Here is a 19,116-nt window from a genome sequence, read left to right on the forward strand (position 1 = left end):
TCAATTTGTGGCTTTATTAAGCATTTCCATCATCAACCCATTCCAAGAATCTATCGGCCCTTGTGTAGACAATCATTCTGAATCTTTGCATTTTTATCCTTTCCTTCATATGGATTCTGAATCGGGGTGGTTCTTCTGATGAAAATATACTGCTGATGCTTCGAACCAAATTCGAGTTTAATGCTTTACGATAAGCATATGTGAATCACAGTTGCGTGATGTTACCATTGTGACAGTTATGGTACCCAACCCAACCACAGTGTTGTTCTCGTAGTAAAGTGCAGATTTGAGAAGCCATTTCCCTCCGGCTCATTATGTAATTGAATTTCTCGTATTGCTGTGTCCATACACTGTCCAGTTCATCGAGATGGAGCTGGATCATACTTGATGAAACTCCATTTTCGTAGACTTCAACAGCTTGGTCGGCCTGCGATATTATAATGTACTTATAATTACACTATGTTGCATCGCTGCAGATTTAATGAATCAAGCCAGCTCGAATGGTATTCAATTTGTATTTGAAATTATTGGACTTGAACATGTGGTAATATATTTTTGAGCCTTAACATAATTCCAGCTTTCGCTTCATAGAGTTTGATAATTATGTTCGAACTAAATGATGAATTCAACACTTGATCGAGTCGAATTCAATCCCATAGATCTCAAGCACGTGACCCAAGCTTGAAACGGCTAGAAGCATTGGACTCGAGCTCAGATATCGGAAGATGATTACTATTCAATTAAGTTCACAATTCATTTGCAAACCGACCACTCCCTATAAGCAACCTCTATTGAGCTAGCCAGTGACAAAAATAAATGAAACGAAGTTGGTTACAGATACATGCAAGTACCAACTCAAGTCGAGTCCGAAGCAAGACAATGAAGTTGTTCAAGATTTTGAGATTCAAGATCTGAATATAGTTATAGGTATTATCATTCTTCAGCTGCTAGAAAAACAATTGAAATGACAAATTCAAACTGGATGCATTCATTATAAGCAATTCTGGTCAATTGGTCCTCATTATCTCCAGAAATTTCTTTGGTTCAAACGTGGGTAAACTACAATCCATTGGTTTCCACTGCCAATAAACATAATTGGAATCTGACCTTCCATTCTTCATACTGTGAAGACCCAAGAATTAGCTACACAAAGCCATGAATTAAAACTCATTCAAGCCATGAATTCAAAGAGGAATTTGAAGGGACATAACAACATTTTAATGGTATTTAAAGCCCTTAAGGAGGCCATAAACATGGTGGTAATGGTATTGAATGATAGCCTCTTCAACTCCCCTCCATGAACCTATAAATACCCCCAAGAGCTAAAGGAAACCACACAAAAAACAAGGCACAAGCTGTCCATATTTTCGAGCTCCATAGCGGTTATTCTCAAGCCTCGGTTTACCCCCGTCCTACCCACATTTTGTCTCTAGTTTGAGTTAAGGTTGCTGCTCAAGTGCTGCCACTATTCGGAAGAGTTCGAGCTGAATTCCTCCCACAAGTTCCTCACGTTTTATTCTGAAGATAATAATCAAGTAAGTGGGCTTTTGCTATATATATTTTTTCGTAAGTGAGCTTCTGCTATACTATTATGTACACCTGTTTTTCACAAGTGTACTACTCGATAAATATATCAACATACTCGTTCTTCGTAAGTATGTCCGCATTTGCTTAAAAATACATTATGTATGTTTCTTGAAATTTGATCGGCATGATATATTCGTTCCTATTTGTTATGAAAATCCTTGAACAATTTATTGTTTGATATCAGTTATAATATTTGAAAGCATGTTTGAATATTTGAAATGCACTATAATGATTCGAATTAGAAATGGCAAGGAAATTCCGATATTTGATATGTTTTGTTTAAGGCCCTGATACGGTGGGTTATAATAACCGTTCTTTTGGCCTCGCCCCTCTGAGCAGTAACATATAGGGGACTGATCAGTAAACCATGAAAAGGAGATGATTTTCAGTGCCATGTTTGTATCTTGTTCGTATTCGATTCAACATGCTTATTATTGAAATTATGATAATGTATTCATATAACCTTGATATTTGTTATGCCCGATCGACCCTCATTTACTGAGTATTTCCCAAATACTCACCTCTTACATTCCCACCCCAGATAAGAACGAGGAACAAATCGAAGATAAAGAACAAGAATATTTTTGGGGATGGTGATGAAGCCAATCCAATTGAAGACCAGTCTTGTCATTCTATCTTTTAGTTAGATTACCGTGTTTTACGCTTCCGCATTTCGTTTTAATCGCACTGTAAAGACGCTTATTGATTTATGTAATAGACTGACTTTTTGCTATTTGATGTACTACGTGGCTTGTTGTTATACGATTTTAAATTGTTAAACAACGCCGATGACACGTCTCGATTTCGGGGCGTGACACATACAATTTTGTGGACCTTCAATGGTATAGCAGGTTGTATTAGTGTACATTGGACTATTAGTAGGTATTTTATATATGATATGGTTTCACGGATTCTCACGGATTGAGACAGGTTAACTATATTCATATTTACAAAAATAAATAATATTTTTGACATAAAAAATAATATATTTTCATGGGTGACCAAAATAGGAGATTCGTATCACAAAAAATATCTTTAATTAAATTTTAAATAATAATAATAAATAAATGTTTTTCCTTTGTTTTTCTTCAGCCATTAATGGCTTTTAAAATAAATTAAAGTAAAATGAAATTTAACTACCATTTTTTGTAATGAAATTTAAATTTAGTTTTATTTTTTGGAATGAAATTTATACTCTATTTTTTAAAAAAACTATATCTTTAATAGAATTTAAAATAAATAGAAGAATAATAAAAGTTACATTTCATTTTATTATATCTTTATTTTAAAATAATTTTTTTGTTTGATGCTCTCTTTTTTTTCTTTTTTTATTTATTTATTAACTCTATCTTTATTTTTTGGATATCCTTTTTTAATTTCTTTTTCATTAATTAATGCATTTAAAATAAATCGAATGAAAATGAAGAATATACTGCTCTTGCTCAAAATTTTATAGTTCTCTATTTTTTGAGTAGGTCTACTGTAAGCGGGACTCGTGGATATATATCTTTGAGATTGGTCAACTCAATCCATTTTCGGAGTGAAAAACAACGTTTTTTTATGATCCAGGTGGATATGAGATATGTTTCAAAAAATTGACCCATGAAACAGTCACATAGGAGTTTTTGTGTAAATTTTTATTTTTAACTTGAGTATATTAGCATCCATGAATAACATAAATAATACGAGATTAATAAATTTGAAAACTCTAATAAAATTGTATGAATTTACATGTATGTCATTATCTTCGTTAAATAGTATTAATGAATACATGGTTTTTTTTTTGTTTTTTCATATATTAATGAATTTTACAATAAATTGAAAAAAAAATTTATTTTTGGAATGAAATTTACTCTACATTATTTTACTCAAGACATAACTTTTATTTCTTATAATTGTGATCTATCATGCAAAATCATATACTAAGATAATGGTAAACATAATGAGTATTGCACTGACGTGGGTGTCAATAGGTCAAACCGTAAAATCCTATGCATGACAAACACAAATAATTGATTTGTGTCATAAGAGAACACTTCAAAAGAATCAAAATGAGTTTAAATTGATTTTATGTGAGTAAAATAAGAATTATTCTCATCATATAATCTTTTTATATTTCACACGTGCAACATTAATATATCTTCCTGTAAAATAAGTACATCAGTTTAAATTTAGTCCGTGGCATATAACTGAACAGTGAACAAACATTTTAGCATCACTACCAAAAGCTAAATTTAACTTCTTCGTAAAAAAGAAAAAAGAAAAAAGTTAAATAAACAAGAACTCAAAGGCCACCTGCAGTCTTAACTCGAGCAGGAAAAAATTCCAAATTTCAGGATGCGTAATTTTGCTGAAGAAAATATATAAATTCCAGCTCATTAAAATACTCTTTATTCTTGACTGAGCAGAAAATATTCAACTCTCTTGTTTTACCGATTGCATGTCACTTTTTGAATCACGGCCTAGAAAATGCTTAAAGATTCAATTTTTAGCTATGAACCAGACAAAAGCACACAAATTAAAAAACCAGCAAAATTTATGCATGGATCCGAGAAACAAATGAAATTTTACACCATTGTGAGTAGTAAAATGATCAAGATGATCCGCCGAAACAACATCGTCGACGATTTCTGGCGGCTCCGCCACTTGAGGTTATATACCATAACCATGCTGCATTTTGCTATTTCTTCGACGAACTCATACCGCACCCGAAAATCTTAAAAACCAAACTTTTCTTCTCCTTTGCTGATCTCTCTTTTATCATTTCTCCATCATTCTTACTTTTCCATACCTCTCCCTCAAGCTCACTCAAAAACTTAGTCATAAGATGTTTTTTAACTTTGTTCGGTTCTCCTCCAATCGTCTCTTGTGTTGCATAATCGGGTTCAATCGACGAAGATGATGATGTGAATCTTGATGAATGAGCATTCAAGTTTCTTGATCCAGTGCCACGATAACAAGGAAAAGTCATGAAATGTTTCTCAAGAACATGGTTCATGGCAACCAGTTCGAATGAATCGTATAAAGGGCTCGCACAATCCCATATCCTCGTTTTTTCCTTCATTTCACGGGATTCTTCAAGTTTCTCCATCTTGAATTTTATGCCGAAGTCGCTGAGTTTTTTTCAAAACATAATAAGTTTTCACTCCATCTGGTTATTTGAGGCTTCTTTTTTGGAAAACTTCTGCCTAAATTTTATCAAAATATAAGGAGAAATAGAACATACAACTGGAAAGCCTTTTTAAATGTTTGGACACTGTTAATGGGGTGTAGCGTAGTTACATTTGGTGTCTTTGAGGGAGATATTAGTCTTTTTGCTTCTAAATTTTTTCCCCATTTTGTTTATAATTATTGCAAGATACTTCTCAATAAAATGACAGATGGCTTATTAATGTTAGCTGGATTACATAAGTAATGTGAGACGGATTTATTTGTCAGCTTACAAATAAACACCTTGCTGTAGCCTACAAAGAAACCTGCTAATTTGTAATTTGAATTGATTTAAATTGAAAGGTTTAAATTTTTTGCCTCCAAATAATATCTTTCAACTTTCTTATGTTGATATGTGCAAGATAAACAATCTGGATGAATGTGGAGTCAGACTTGAAAGATTACTTACAACTTTCTTAATAACTTTTCATACATTTGGTAGATATTTTCACTGCGCATCTCAAAAATATATTTGGTTTAGGCCTCTAGCAAATGATAAATTAAGTGCGAAAAGTTATATCTTCTAGTGATCGTGTGACTTAAATCTTTTAAATTATGAGCGTTTTTTAAGGATGTAATTGCAATCCAACATCCCGTCTCCCAACAATTCCTTGCGGAGCACTGATTTAGAATAAGAGGTTCACCACCACACCATTACTTGCAAGGGGAGCGTCCTTGATTCACAGATTAGCTAGGCTCATAATTCACTTTTGAGACGGGTTGGATAGCCCAACGTCGCAGTAATGGTTAACAGTGGTATGCAACAAAAGATAATTATGATGGAGCATTACTCGTTAAACTAAAAGCTATATTGAGATTTATATGGAATTTAGGAAGGTAGCACATATGAAAGAATGGAAATCTCCGAGGTTGTGTGAGTACAATGTTGAATAATTTGCGATAAAAGAAGCAACGGAGGTAATCATTTTCTACAGTTTACCTAAGATAGCTCTATGAAACTGCATGGAAAACAGAAAACTCTGAACGATTTTCGACTAATACGCTGTACTTAAGTAGCTCTTGACAACATTATTCGACAGTATCTGCAACACAGTGGTGTTGTTTTGCCCCACGCATCTTGGTGTTTTGAACTGGCTAACAGCAGCACCTAATCCCACAAAATGATCCATAATCTTGTGGAAAGTGCCTGGCTTCAAGATTCGTAATTCGAGGGCTCCAATTGTATTAACTTTCCGGGAACTCACGTACCCTGCATCGACGAATGATCTGTCAAGACAGTTGCAGCATTCTTTGAGAACTTCATCTTTTGCTGCATGACTAATTTCCCAGAAGATCACATAATGGCCAGGGTCAGTAGATGTATCAACTTGGCTCGTAAAATCTAAAAGCTCGAGTTTTTCCTCAGATAGCAGCGTGGCTGCCGCTTCTACAGCTAGTTGTAGATCTTTCTCGGTGTTCTTGTCAATGTTAATGGTGAGAAGAAGGTTTCTTCTGCAAACAAATTGGAGCTCAGGAGTGGAGTTGTGGAATCCTTTAACCTTGACCAAGTCTCCTAGTCTGTAACGATACAGCCCTGTGCATGAAAAATGTCTTCCAATCTAATTAAAAATTCAAGATCCTTTGACAATGATAACAGATCAAGATTAACGTGAGAAATATATTTACACACGGCGACAAGTTCTGGAAAAGAGAGAGTCATTGGATTCAAACAACAAGACAACTATCGCATGATCGAGAATGTGACACCGAAGAAAACGTAATAGCTAATAATAATGATATAGTGCAAAGATATAGTGGGCACAGCTGTAACATAGGCAATTATAATGTGTTCATCACATTTGTTACGCTTAAAGTAAACAAACATAGGCAAGAAAATCACCATACATTTTAAAATTAGTTCTAAAAAATGCGAAAAAGTTAATGCAAACTGAGGTCATAAAGCGACTTTTGATTTAGAACATCAAGGCAAGAAAAAGTAACTGAAGCTACAAAGTATAGAAACGCAATTTTTGGAATTTTTTTTTTAAAAAAAAGTCTAATAAGTCCATACAGACAATATTTTCATCACAAACTTAGGAAGGTGAATGACCATTGACACACAATCCCATAATTATGGCTCAAGTAGGCAAGACACAATAAAACTTGTAGTGAGATCAAGAATAGAAGAATACTACACACCTGCAAAATTTGTGACAACGATCTCATAATTCTCGCCAACCTTAACTTCTGTTAGGCCTACAGGCTGGGGCTCTACGGACGATACATAGGCACTCTCCTGCTCTGGGCAGTTAGTATCATCTTTTACAGGTATAAATTCGAAATAACCGATATTTGGAAGAACGGCAAAGGTAGCCATCTCAGGTGGTAATTTGGGGTTGACATTTACCCCTATCCATCCTTCTGAAGATCCATAATCAGCACTTAATAAAGGTAGTTGCCCCGCATAGTGCCTCAATTTCTTGAGATAAGGTTCCATGGAACCTGTCATGATCCCATAAATGTACTTGGTATTCGGAAATAGCTCTGGAATAAGTCCATTCCAGTCGCTTAATCCTGAAATCTTGTCGAAAATAGTATTTGCCAATACGGGATCAGGCTTCAGTAGTTTTGACACAGCCACTCGAATTGATAGGACCTTAATTCGGTCACTTAGAGACCCTTCTCGGATATCAGTGACAAGTTCTTCCCAAACTTGTTCAAAGGTTCGGAAGGCATGTATAATGCTGTGGGCGAATGTGGAGGAAACAACTTGAACTTCTTCTCGGAAAATCAGCCCACATAAGAGATGACAGTATAAAGATTGGTGATAATCGGGGCCAAATATCACCTCATCAGGACTGCAACATGGGGTCTGCATTGCACTCATTGTTTTCTTGAATTGAGGGTTGCGATACACATTAGTAGTGGCAGTTCCAGCTGTTAGACCACCTTTTGTTTTGAATTGTTTGCTACTGTAAATGAATTGTAGCGCTTTTCCATTCCCTATCGGGTATTCTCTGCGAAAGTAAATTGTTGCACATAATCATGAGCACAGAAAGCAAACACATCAGTCGACATTTGTTATTATGAGGACATATTTGATCGATCAAGTTGAGGAAGGCAGAGCATACAACGATAAAATATAATAGAATAAGCCACGTTTAAACTGTGACCTATTATACATGAAACATAACGCAAGAGCCCAACTGAACTTGAAATAATGTAAAGATAATAATAGTTATTAACTTTCCACAACTTCGAGTATCTATTGTTATACCAGAAACTAAGATGTTCATAATGGTGCATAGTAAATATTTTAAAGTCTACAATGGTCCCAAGGCTATGCCTCAATGATACTATGATACTGCAACAAAAACAACGAGGACAACCTTCGCTGTCATGATTATACTTTCAGTAAGAGCACATGAGAAATTGAGAGGAAAAGGGCCTTCAATCTTGTTCTTATATGACAACAAACCTCACAAATTCAAATTAGGTGAAGTTCAGGCATTTAATTTACCTGTTCCTAAATGCAAAAGAGGTCTTGTATATTTGACTGGTGCTTTCCATCAATTCATCATTGAAAGGCACAAATTTTGGCTTCCCTTGAGTGGTACCAGAGCTGCAAGATTCTCCAAAGTTTATACCTTCGAAACTTATGAGAATCATTTATTTCAAGAATATGACAAATGTATCTTCTTATTTAAACAGTTATGGCAGAAATCTTTAATCAAATAAGATAAAGTTGTACCTCAATGAAATAGTAGTTATTGGTTTTCCAGTTAAAATTGATGCTGTTTCGCCATCGGCAATTCGCTGGATGTAAGGCTCCAAGTCGTTGTGATTGACAAGGGGAACACAAGCAATGAAGCTTTCGGGGTCTGTTCTTGCATCGAGGCCCCATTGGCACAGATACTCTGCTTCACCATTTTCTTCCAAGATCTTTTTCAAGGCCTCCCTCTGAACTTTCCCAGCATCATTCGACAAATCTTCGAATTCTTCTATGACTACTTCCGGATCAAATATTTCCTCCATTTTCCCTAGCATATCAACAATTTAGTTGAAACTGCTATATAACACCAAAGTTCGTAAGCTTTCGAAAACAGAAATTGCGAAAGGGAAGTCGGCACGGAATTTGAGTTCAAAAAAGGGCAGACATTGTAGAATTAACAACAATGTCAAGGTTGAGGACAATAAAATGAAAAATGAAATTGTAAGGAAAAAAAAGTTGAATTAAAAAATCAAAGAAAGATCCATATCTTTTTATCACAATGAATGCTTGAAGCAGAAAAGATGACTGCAGAGAAAGAGGAATTTCACACGGCAGCCATACATATTCTATCTTAACAAATAAAAACCAGATTCAAGGGAACGGATGTCACAAGGAAGCGCGCTGAAATCCAGGAACGATATAGCCACCATTAATGCATGATAACCACGCGAATTAACTGGAAAATTTTCAAGAAAACTGAGTTCCCAGCTTGTATTTCACACACATAAAACCACAAGAATCACAGATGGTCAAAAAGTTTCAAGAAAATTCAATAAAACCACCTCCATGAAGTCACGTACTACATAAATGGCACCCATAATCCAATAATTAAAAGGGAAAAACGAAAAGAAAGAACCATCACCAGTTCGCACAGAAAGAATCATCACTGGACCAGTGATCAAAACCAACAAGAAAAGACTCAAACACAAAAGATTCAAATAATCCACAAACCAGTAGTCTGTTATAACCTCAGCGCGATGAAGAATAAAGAGCAAGAAAGAACAAGTATCGCTAACTCCAATTAAGTATCAAGTATTTTGTCGTGTATTTTGCAGTTGAAGACTAAAGAGGACATGGGATTTCCGCCAAACGGAGATTTGCTAGCAATAATCGGAGAAAAATGTGGTCTTTGTTCATCCAAAACAAGAAACGGAAAATGAGATCGTTGTGTACTGTGTATATTATACATACGTGTATGAACCCTGGTATTTATAGTTGGTTGTGTGGGTGAGTCCAGGTAATAATTGACTTTTTTACCCTTAGAAGATTTAATTACTTTATATANGTTGCGAGAGACGTAGCTTTTTATATATAAAATTTTTTTAAAACTATAAATTCAGATTTGAGAGAGATTATAATAATATCACGTGCCTTATAATCCGATTTACAAAAAAAAAAAGAATTTACTCTGATTTAAATGGGATTATAGTAATATCACGCTGCCTCGTAACCCGATTTGCAGAAATATTCATCCTACTTTTCCTCTTGACTTTTTTCGATTCTATAAATTAAATTTTTCATTATTATTATTATTATTATTATCATACTCGCTATTATTCGATAGTTAATTATTATTACTTATATGGGTATAATATAATGCATGAACATTGCATGTAGCCCAAATGACAAAAACTTATGTGAAACGGTCTCACGGATCGTATTTTGTGATACGGATCTTTTATTTGGGTCATGCATGAAAGAGTATTACTTTTATGCTAAGAGTATTACTTTTTATTGTGAATATCGGTATGGTTGACCCGTCTCACAGATAAAGATCCGTGAGACCGTCTCACAAGAGACCTACTCGTAACAAATATGTTAATATCATCGTTTTTTAAGTTTTTGATTAACTTATGATATTGATAATCAATTAGTTAATTGACCAAAGTATATTAGATTGTGTAGGTCTCTCACATTTTTTTTTTTTTGGAAAATTGACATATATGTTGATAATCATAATCAGGGACGTAGACAGAAAAATTTTTTACCTTGGGCTGAAATAATTTGATAAACAATAGTAACATGAACTAAATATAAGCTACTGAAAATGTGTAATGTGGTTTTTCATCGAATAAAACTCGTCGATTATTGATTTCTAAAATGAATATTTTAATAAAATCAAATTTTATCAGCACATATCTAGGATGAGAAGACCACCACCAATGAAAAGTGCAGAAGCTATCACCAAATTAATAACATCCAAGCACCTACATAGGAGGAATGAACACATATTGGAAATTTAATAACATTAAGACAACAAATTAAGCATTTCACTTTACTAAAATCCTTGTAAAACTATTTAATAGTTTCAAAAACTCAAATTAACTCAAAATAATATATCTCAGTCACTTGACAAATCATTGAAGAATCACTTATTAACTTCTGCACATGAACAAATTTAACATGATTTTACTTCAAAGAAAAACAGAAAATCCAGAAACAACTAAATTAAAATATGCATCATACAGAAGTTAATCTCAAGCTCTATACATAACAAAAATCTAATCTTCTATGACTTCATCACTACTGGTTACTATGCACACGCGATGCGTGTGTGTACAATTTTTTTATTATTATCGACATACTAAAGTGAAATTTGACAAATTATGGAGGGACTAAATTGATATTTGTATTGTTTAAATAAAAATAAAAATGTGTGTTGAAATTAAAAAAAAACAAAAAACAAAAAACAAAAGTGTAATATTAATATCATATAAGGGTAAAATTGGAAAAAAAAATGGTGTACTCTCTAGGTAGTTATTATCATGTCTTCACACTTAATATAATAACTAGTTACTATGCACACGCGATGCGTGTGTATACAATCGATCTTTTTTTATTATTATCGATGGACTAAAGTGAAATTTGACAAATTATGGAGGGAATAAATTGATATTTGTATTGTTTAAATAAAAATAAAAATGTGTGTTGAAATTAAAAAAAAAAAAAAAACAAAAAACAAAAGTGTAATATTAAAATCATATAAGGGTCTGCTTGAAAGAAAAAGTTGGTGTCCTAAAAAATAACTACAAACTCAACCAAACCACATTTTGAATTTTTCTGCATAATAAATGGAATAAACCTATTAAGTAGCAAAAAACAATCATTTCATATTGTGCTAACTCAATCGAGGTCCTCCGCCATACAACCCTTTTGAACTCCAACTCTTTGCTTCCAAAACTACGGTTCATAGAGTAATTTGATTCTTCTTATGATTAAATGAGTTGAAGATAATTTTAGTGGGCTAAGTTATTAAATATAATTATTTTATGAGCTGAACAAAACTTTAATATAGGTAAAAATTACATATATACCATTATTACTATTTTTTTTTTTGTTTTTTGATCCAGGGCTGGAGCCCACCCCAGCCTTTGGGATCGCTCCGTCCCTGATCATAATGACTAACATTTGACCATAATATAAGAGGAAAAATATTTCAGGTATAGCATAAAATAATCTAGCATATATTATTTAAATTTTTATTTATATTTAAATTTTTAGATAGTCATATCATTTTTAATAAAAATGAAAAATAATTAATATTAAAAATGAAAAATAATTAATTTGAAAAAGAAAAAAAAATACCTATCAAGTATTTAGTTCAACTTCACAATGCATGCAAATGGCACCAATGTGTGTGTGTGTCTATATATATATATATATATAGAGCGTGAATTCCAAATCCACGATAAGATAAAACATTGCAATTTGCGCTACTGCCGAGCTGTTGCTGTAGTTCGTACGGTTGCATGAATGCATACATCCAAACCACAAATGGTGGTCCAAGTTGCATCCTTTCGTTTAGGGATTTTAAGTAAAAAAAAATATCAATCAATCAATGTTATATTTATGAGCATGGATAGGCGTAGATTATTTTAAGTCTTTCGGGGATATTAATGATTCTGAATCATATATTTGAGATGATGACTAGGTGTAATTTGTGGAAGGTGAATGTAATTTGCCCTATTTTAAGTCGATCTTGTTTTGAGTTTCACATGACTTTAAAAAATTGAATTGACCGACTACAATCGATCATAATTTTGAGTAAAACAACAAACCATTAATCTTATAATTAATACAATAATGGATGTCCAACTTTCATAAAGTTGATATAATTATCGATAAAGATGTCAAAACTGACCAACTCGGCCCGACCCGACAGACCCGACAAACACAACCCACCATCAAACAGGGCGGTGCGAGCTGGCCATCCAATTGACGTTTGGATAAACCTTAATGTAAAACTCAGAATTTCATATAACCGTGATCATATTTTAGTGATTTAAATTGTACTAGGATTTGTACCATCTTGGATGCTCATCCCATTAATTAAGATGAAATATTAATTTCTTGTCAAGGTTGGAGATATACAGAATATTTGAGATATACAGAAATATACTTGGATAAAGATTTAGGCAAAAAGATAACTCAATCTTGGATCTCAAAATCTTGAAGAATATATCATAGGATTTTCGAAAAAATATAGGAAGATTTATTGTGGATTTTCGAAAATAGTTAGATATAGGGAAAAGTCTACATGATATAATATACAGGTTTGAGAAAAATTTAAAAGTTTAACTACCATGATTTTAGGAAAAATCAAAATCTTATTTTTGGAAAAATACCACTAAATTTCGGATTTAGGTAGGGAAATTTTTGGGATTTAAGAAAAATAATTTTATTATATTGGGAAATAAAAAGTCTACCGAATATTGAAAATTAGACACAAAAGTCGAAATTTTTCAGGCTGGACAAGGCATATTTCGAAATTATCCAAGGGAGTGATATCTAGATTTCGAAATATTATCCAGGATGAGAGATAAAAGAATTATCTTAGATTCAGATTTGATCCAGAATTCAAACGCGAGGATAATACACTATCACGATAGCAGTCAACCCCTATAAATAGGAGGGCCCTATAACTCGAATATCACACCATTTTCTACTCCAAATTTTCGAGTTTCTCTCCTAGTTTTCTTAGGATTTTCGAGAGCTTGCTCTCTCGGTGTGCGAAGAAGCGAAGCGCTGCTGCAGTCCAAACCTGAAGCTAGGGTTCGAAAATTCCAGTGCAAGGAAACCTCTTTTTTTCACGTTTTTCTCAAGAATTTAAGGTAAGTGGGCTTGTTTTAAATGGTTGAATTTTCGGTGCATGTGTTTTCGTTTTTGGTTAAAAATTCGGTCGAGTACAATTCTTTTTCTACCCCCTTCTAGTTACGACTTTCGGCATGATAATGTTTTGACACTGTGAGAATTCAACTCGATATGGGTGGGAATCCCAACTATGATATGACCCTCATACGGTGGGGATATAACCGATTTGGCCTCGCCCCCTTAGAGGAGTAAAAATTAGGGACTGATATCAGTAAACCATTGAAAGTCGATGAATCTCAGTGTCTGGTCAATGATTTGCATATGGTATGAGTCATGTTTTGCATGGTATATGTTCGAAAATTTCATGTTGTTTTTATTGTACTCGAACGGCCCCCACTTGCTGAGTATTTTCCAAAATACTCACCCTTTACACTCCTCTCCCCAGATAAATCCTAAGAACAGGTTGAGGAAGAGGAATCCGAGCAATTCTGGGGATGGTGATTTTCGAGATTTAGTATCAGCCATGTTATATTTCTTTTGTTAGTTTCGAAGTTAGTAATTTAAATTTCATGTAAGACGTTTCTGCAATTTATTTCAGTTGTAAGACATTGTTATTTTTTTGAGAATTTATGATATAAACTGGTTTCGATTTATATTGTGCTACGAGGTTAGTTGTTTTCAATTGTGTGATAATTAAACGACGTCGGTGTCAAACCCGAGTTTCGGGGCGTGACACTTAACCCAACCTAACACACTTTGGGTTGCAAGCTAGATAGACCAACCCCCAAGAATTTCAAAAACAAAAAAAAATCATATTTTATAATACATATATTATCCATTATATAATATATTTTACAAAATACTTCAACAATTAATATCATTAGGATGAAAACTTTAAAAGAGCATAAAATTTATGTGTATAAAAAAAAAAGTACACAATGTTTAACAAAAGTCTAGAAAACTAAATAAATAATATAAATATAAAATTCTTCAAAATCCATCGACAGTCATTTATTCTTTATCTTGTTCTCCTTCCTTCACTTTCTTTCTCTTCCATCAATCAATATTAATCTCCACAATATTTGATCCTTCACGATAAAATTTTGGTTTAGTATTTTACTATATTCAGTATTTGCATTTAAAATATACAAAGATAAAGATAGTTAAAAATTAAAATCGCAATGAACTAATATATCAACTAAGTAAATAACACAAGATGACTCAAAGAATTCACATATTTTTTCTCCTCTTCTTCGTCACTCTTCAATAGATTGATAATATTTATAAAAATGGAAGGGCAACCCGACCTAACCCACGTTAACTCATAAACCAAATGAGCTAACTCAGTTTGACTCACTTCCAAGTATGTTATAAAACATTAACCCAACCCACATTTTTATCATTGCGGGTTGAGTTAGTACAACGAGTATAGCCCATTTTGACATCTATAATTATCAGGATCAAATAGGATCTATGACAAGAAAATGAGCTGAGGGTGAAGTTATTATTCAATTAAAAAGATTTAAGAGTGCATTTGAATTGAATCGTTTGAAATCTATGGATTTGAGCACTTATTATTTATATAAAGTAAACAAAATAAATTCAAATTCATATCCCTACTCGTTTACATTATAATTATACCAATCACAACAGATTTCAAATCCTTAGTATTGGATTTAATTGAAATCTATTGTGATTAGTATTATTATATAGTGTAAATAAGTAGGGGTTAGATATGAGTTCCTTTGTTCAAGTTATTTAGTAATGAAAATAAATTCGAAAATGACTAAATCCAAATGCAACCGAACTTGCTTCGCTACCGATATTTATAGTTTTTAGTGAAACAACGATAATTGATATGTATAACCCTTCATCATTTTAAATATAAGCAACCATCCAACATCCATTTCATCAATAAAGAAACAAATCAAGATATTACAGTACTCATACACTGTAAATTGAATGCTATGTATCTATACATTAATTAATCTAGATAGCAATCAACTTTGGTGAAGTCGTCCTCTTAATTCTAAAGCTATCATTTTATACATTTAACTTTAATACATATTTAATTTTGTAGATTATTTTTAAATTTTAATCTTTTGTAAAAAAAAAAAAAAATCTTACTAAATATTGTGTCACATTTAATTTTGTTAAACATCATAAATACTTCAAAAGTCCAAATATTGATTATTCTAAATATTAATTTCCATATTGTATAATATAGATGTTTTTGTTGTGAAAAAGTAAAAATTTACGGTAAAAAGTAAAAATCTCAAACTCTCAAAATTATCACACTACACACTTTATAATATTTTTCTCTCAACTCAATTGTGATTTTCTTCACAAATGAGAGATCTATTTATAGAAAATTTTTACAAATAATCCAAAAATAAAATACATCATTACCTACATCATCACACACTAATTTTCAATATTCAACACCTAATTTTACCTAATTTTCAACATTCAACATTCACATTTTCAACACAAATATTTAACACATTTTTAAATAATTTTTCAACACTCCCCCTTGTGATGATGATCATAATGATTGTATACATTACGTGTTTTTATACTGCCTCGTTAAAAACCTTACTAGGAAAAACCCATTGGGATAAAAACCATAGTAAGGGAAAAAGAGTGCAGTCACGTAAACTCCCCCTCATGTTGACACGAACAATTCTTCACAAATTTCGTAGATTGCGCATCCCAATATTATATATGTGCTTTCTGAATATTGTCGTAGGAAGTGCCTTTGTGAAGAGATCTGATGAGTTTTCACTTGATTGAATGTGACGAACATCAATACATTTATTCTTCTCAAGCTCCTTGGTGAATGCGAAGAACTTAGGAGGAATATGTTTAGTTCTGTCGCTTTTTATGTATCCTTCTTTCATTTGAGCAACACATGCAGCATTATCTTCATATAGTATCACAGGCTTCTCGTCGAATGATAATCCGCATGAGATTTGGATATGTTGAGTCATTGATTTTAACCACACACATTCACGGCTTGCTTCATGTAGTGCAATAATCTCGGCATGATTTGATGAAGTTGTTACAAGTGTTTGTTTCTGTGAACGCCAAGAAATTGCAGTGCCTCCACGAGTAAATACATATCCAGTTTGAGAACGTGCTTTGTGTGGATCAGATAAGTATCCAGCATCGGCATAACCAATTATACTTGGATTAGCATCTTTTGAATACAAAAGTCCCAAGTCTGTCGTTCCTCGTAGATAACGGAATATATGTTTAATTCCGTTCCAATGTCTCTTTGTTGGATATGTGCTAAATCTTGCCAATAAATTTACGGCAAAAGATATATCAGGCCTTGTACAATTTGTAAGATACATAAGGGCACCGATAGCACTTAGATATGGTACTTCTGGACCAAGAATATCTTCATCATCTTCACATGGACGGAATGGATCCTTTTCTATGTTTAATGATCTAACAACCATTGGAGTACTTAAAGGATTTGATTTGTCCATATTAAAACGTTTAAGGATCTTTTCTGTATAATTTGTCTGGTGAACAAATATTCCACATTCTTTTTGTTCAATTTGTAAACCCAGACAATACTTGGTTTTTCCAAGATCCTTCATTTCAAATTCTTCTTTCAAGTATGACACAACTTCTTGAATTTCCTTATTTGTTCCAATGATGTTTAAATCATCAACATATACAGCAATAATTACGCATCCGGATGTTGTTTTCTTAATGAAAACACAAGGGCATATTGAATTATTTACATATCCCTTTTTCATCAAGTGATCACTTAGCCTATTATACCACATTCTGCCGGATTGCTTCAACCCATATAATGATCTTAGTAATTTCACAGAATAACATTCTCTGGGTTTTGAACTTTGTGCTTCAGGCATCTTAAATCCTTCAGGGATTTTCATATATATATTACTATCAAGTGATCCATATAAGTAGGCTGTAACAACATCCATAAGACGCATTTCTAAATTTTCAGATACTGCCAAGCTAATCAAATACCGAAACGTAATTGCATCCATCACAGGAGAATACGTTTCTTCATAATCAATTCCAGGCCTTTGAGAAAAACCTTGTGCAACAAGTCGAGCTTTATATCTTACTATTTCATTTTTCTCATTTCGCTTTCGAATAAAAACCCATTTGTATCCAACAGGTTTTACACCTTCAGGTGTAAGGACTATAGGTCCAAAAACATTACGTTTATTTAGCGAATCCAATTCAACCTGGATGGCATCTTTCCATTTTATCCAATCCTGCCGATTTTTACATTCACCAAAAGATTTTGGTTCATGATCTTCATTATCATTTATGATGTCGATTGCCACATTATAAGAAAATATATCATCAATTTCTTCTATATCTTTTCGGTTCCATATTTTTCCAGTATTAATATAATTGATAGAGATTTCATGATTCTCGTCAGTTTGTGGTTCTGACAAAACATTTTCATCATCATGTGTTTCTTCAGGAACATCATTCTCTATTTTGTGATCATTATGTGTTTCTTCAGGAACATCATTCTCTATTTTGTGATCATTGTGTTTCTCTATGAATTTTCTTTTTCGAGGATTTTTATCCTTGGAACCAACTGGCCTTCCACGCTTCAGGCGTTTAATGACATCATGACTATCTTCAATTTGTTTCTTCGGAATTTCAATTCGAGCAGGGGCATTTGCAGCATGTATATATGATTTAGTTACCCCTTTTGTGTCTGCAAATGCATCTGGTATTTGATTTGCTATTCTTTGCAAGTGCACAATTTGCTGTACATCTTTTTCACATTGTTTTGTTCTTGGATCCAGATGTAACAATGATGATACATACCATGTAATTTCTTTTTCGGTATGTTTCTGTTCTCCCCCTAACATTGGGAAGATTTCCTCATTAAAATGACAATCAGCAAAACGTGCTGTGAACACGTCGCCTGTCTGTGGTTCAAGATATCGAATGATCGATGGACTATCATAACCAATATAAATTCCAATCTTTCTTTGAGGTCCCATTTTCTTTCGTTGAGGTGGTGCAATAGGCACATACACCATACATCCAAAAATTCTCAGATGAGAAATGTCTGGTTCTTTACCAAATGCAAGCTGCAATGGGGAGTATTTATGATATGCACTTGGTCTGATGCGAATTAATGAAGCAGCATGTAAAATTGCATGTCCCCATATAGAAATAGGGAGCTTTGTTTTCATAATCATTGGTCTAGCAATCATTTGCAGACGTTTAATCAATGATTCAGCCAATCCATTTTGAGTATGTACATGAGCAACAGGATGCTCAACAATGATTCCCATAGACATACAATAATCATTGAAAGTCTGGGAAGTAAATTCACCAGCATTATCAAGTCTAATTTTCTTGATTGTATAATCGGGAAATTGATTCCTCAATTTTATTATTTGAGCAAGTAATCTTGCAAATGCAACATTTCGAGTTGACAATAAACATACATGTGACCATCTGCTGGAGGCATCAATCAATACCATAAAGTATCTGAATGG

At 33.1% G+C, this 19,116-nt stretch overlaps 1 protein-coding gene and 1 pseudogene across 3 annotated transcripts; both read right to left on the bottom strand.

Moving 5' to 3' along the window:
* LOC140988459 (protein trichome birefringence-like 25) lies at window positions 1-2,455 on the bottom strand (annotated as a pseudogene).
* Window positions 2,456-5,605: 3,150 nt separating this feature from the next.
* LOC140987236 (jasmonoyl--L-amino acid synthetase JAR6-like) lies at window positions 5,606-9,671 on the bottom strand. Of its 3 annotated transcripts, none has more exons than XM_073455671.1 (5): window positions 9,461-9,671; window positions 8,489-8,777; window positions 8,258-8,359; window positions 6,937-7,754; window positions 5,606-6,331 (listed from the first exon to the last, which is right to left on the bottom strand). In XM_073455671.1, exons 2-5 carry the CDS (start codon window positions 8,770-8,772, stop codon window positions 5,793-5,795), a joined length of 1,743 nt encoding a protein of 580 aa, XP_073311772.1. In that variant the 5' UTR covers window positions 8,773-8,777; window positions 9,461-9,671; the 3' UTR covers window positions 5,606-5,792. The 3 variants fall into 3 exon arrangements, with proteins under 3 accessions (XP_073311772.1, XP_073311771.1, XP_073311770.1); XM_073455670.1 differs by having other exon boundaries at window positions 8,489-8,803; XM_073455669.1 differs by having other exon boundaries at window positions 8,489-8,806.
* Window positions 9,672-19,116: the final 9,445 nt, after the last annotated feature.

Source organism: Primulina huaijiensis, chromosome 11 (genome assembly GCF_012295235.1).
Source record: "Primulina huaijiensis isolate GDHJ02 chromosome 11, ASM1229523v2, whole genome shotgun sequence".
NCBI lineage: Eukaryota > Viridiplantae > Streptophyta > Magnoliopsida > Lamiales > Gesneriaceae > Primulina > Primulina huaijiensis.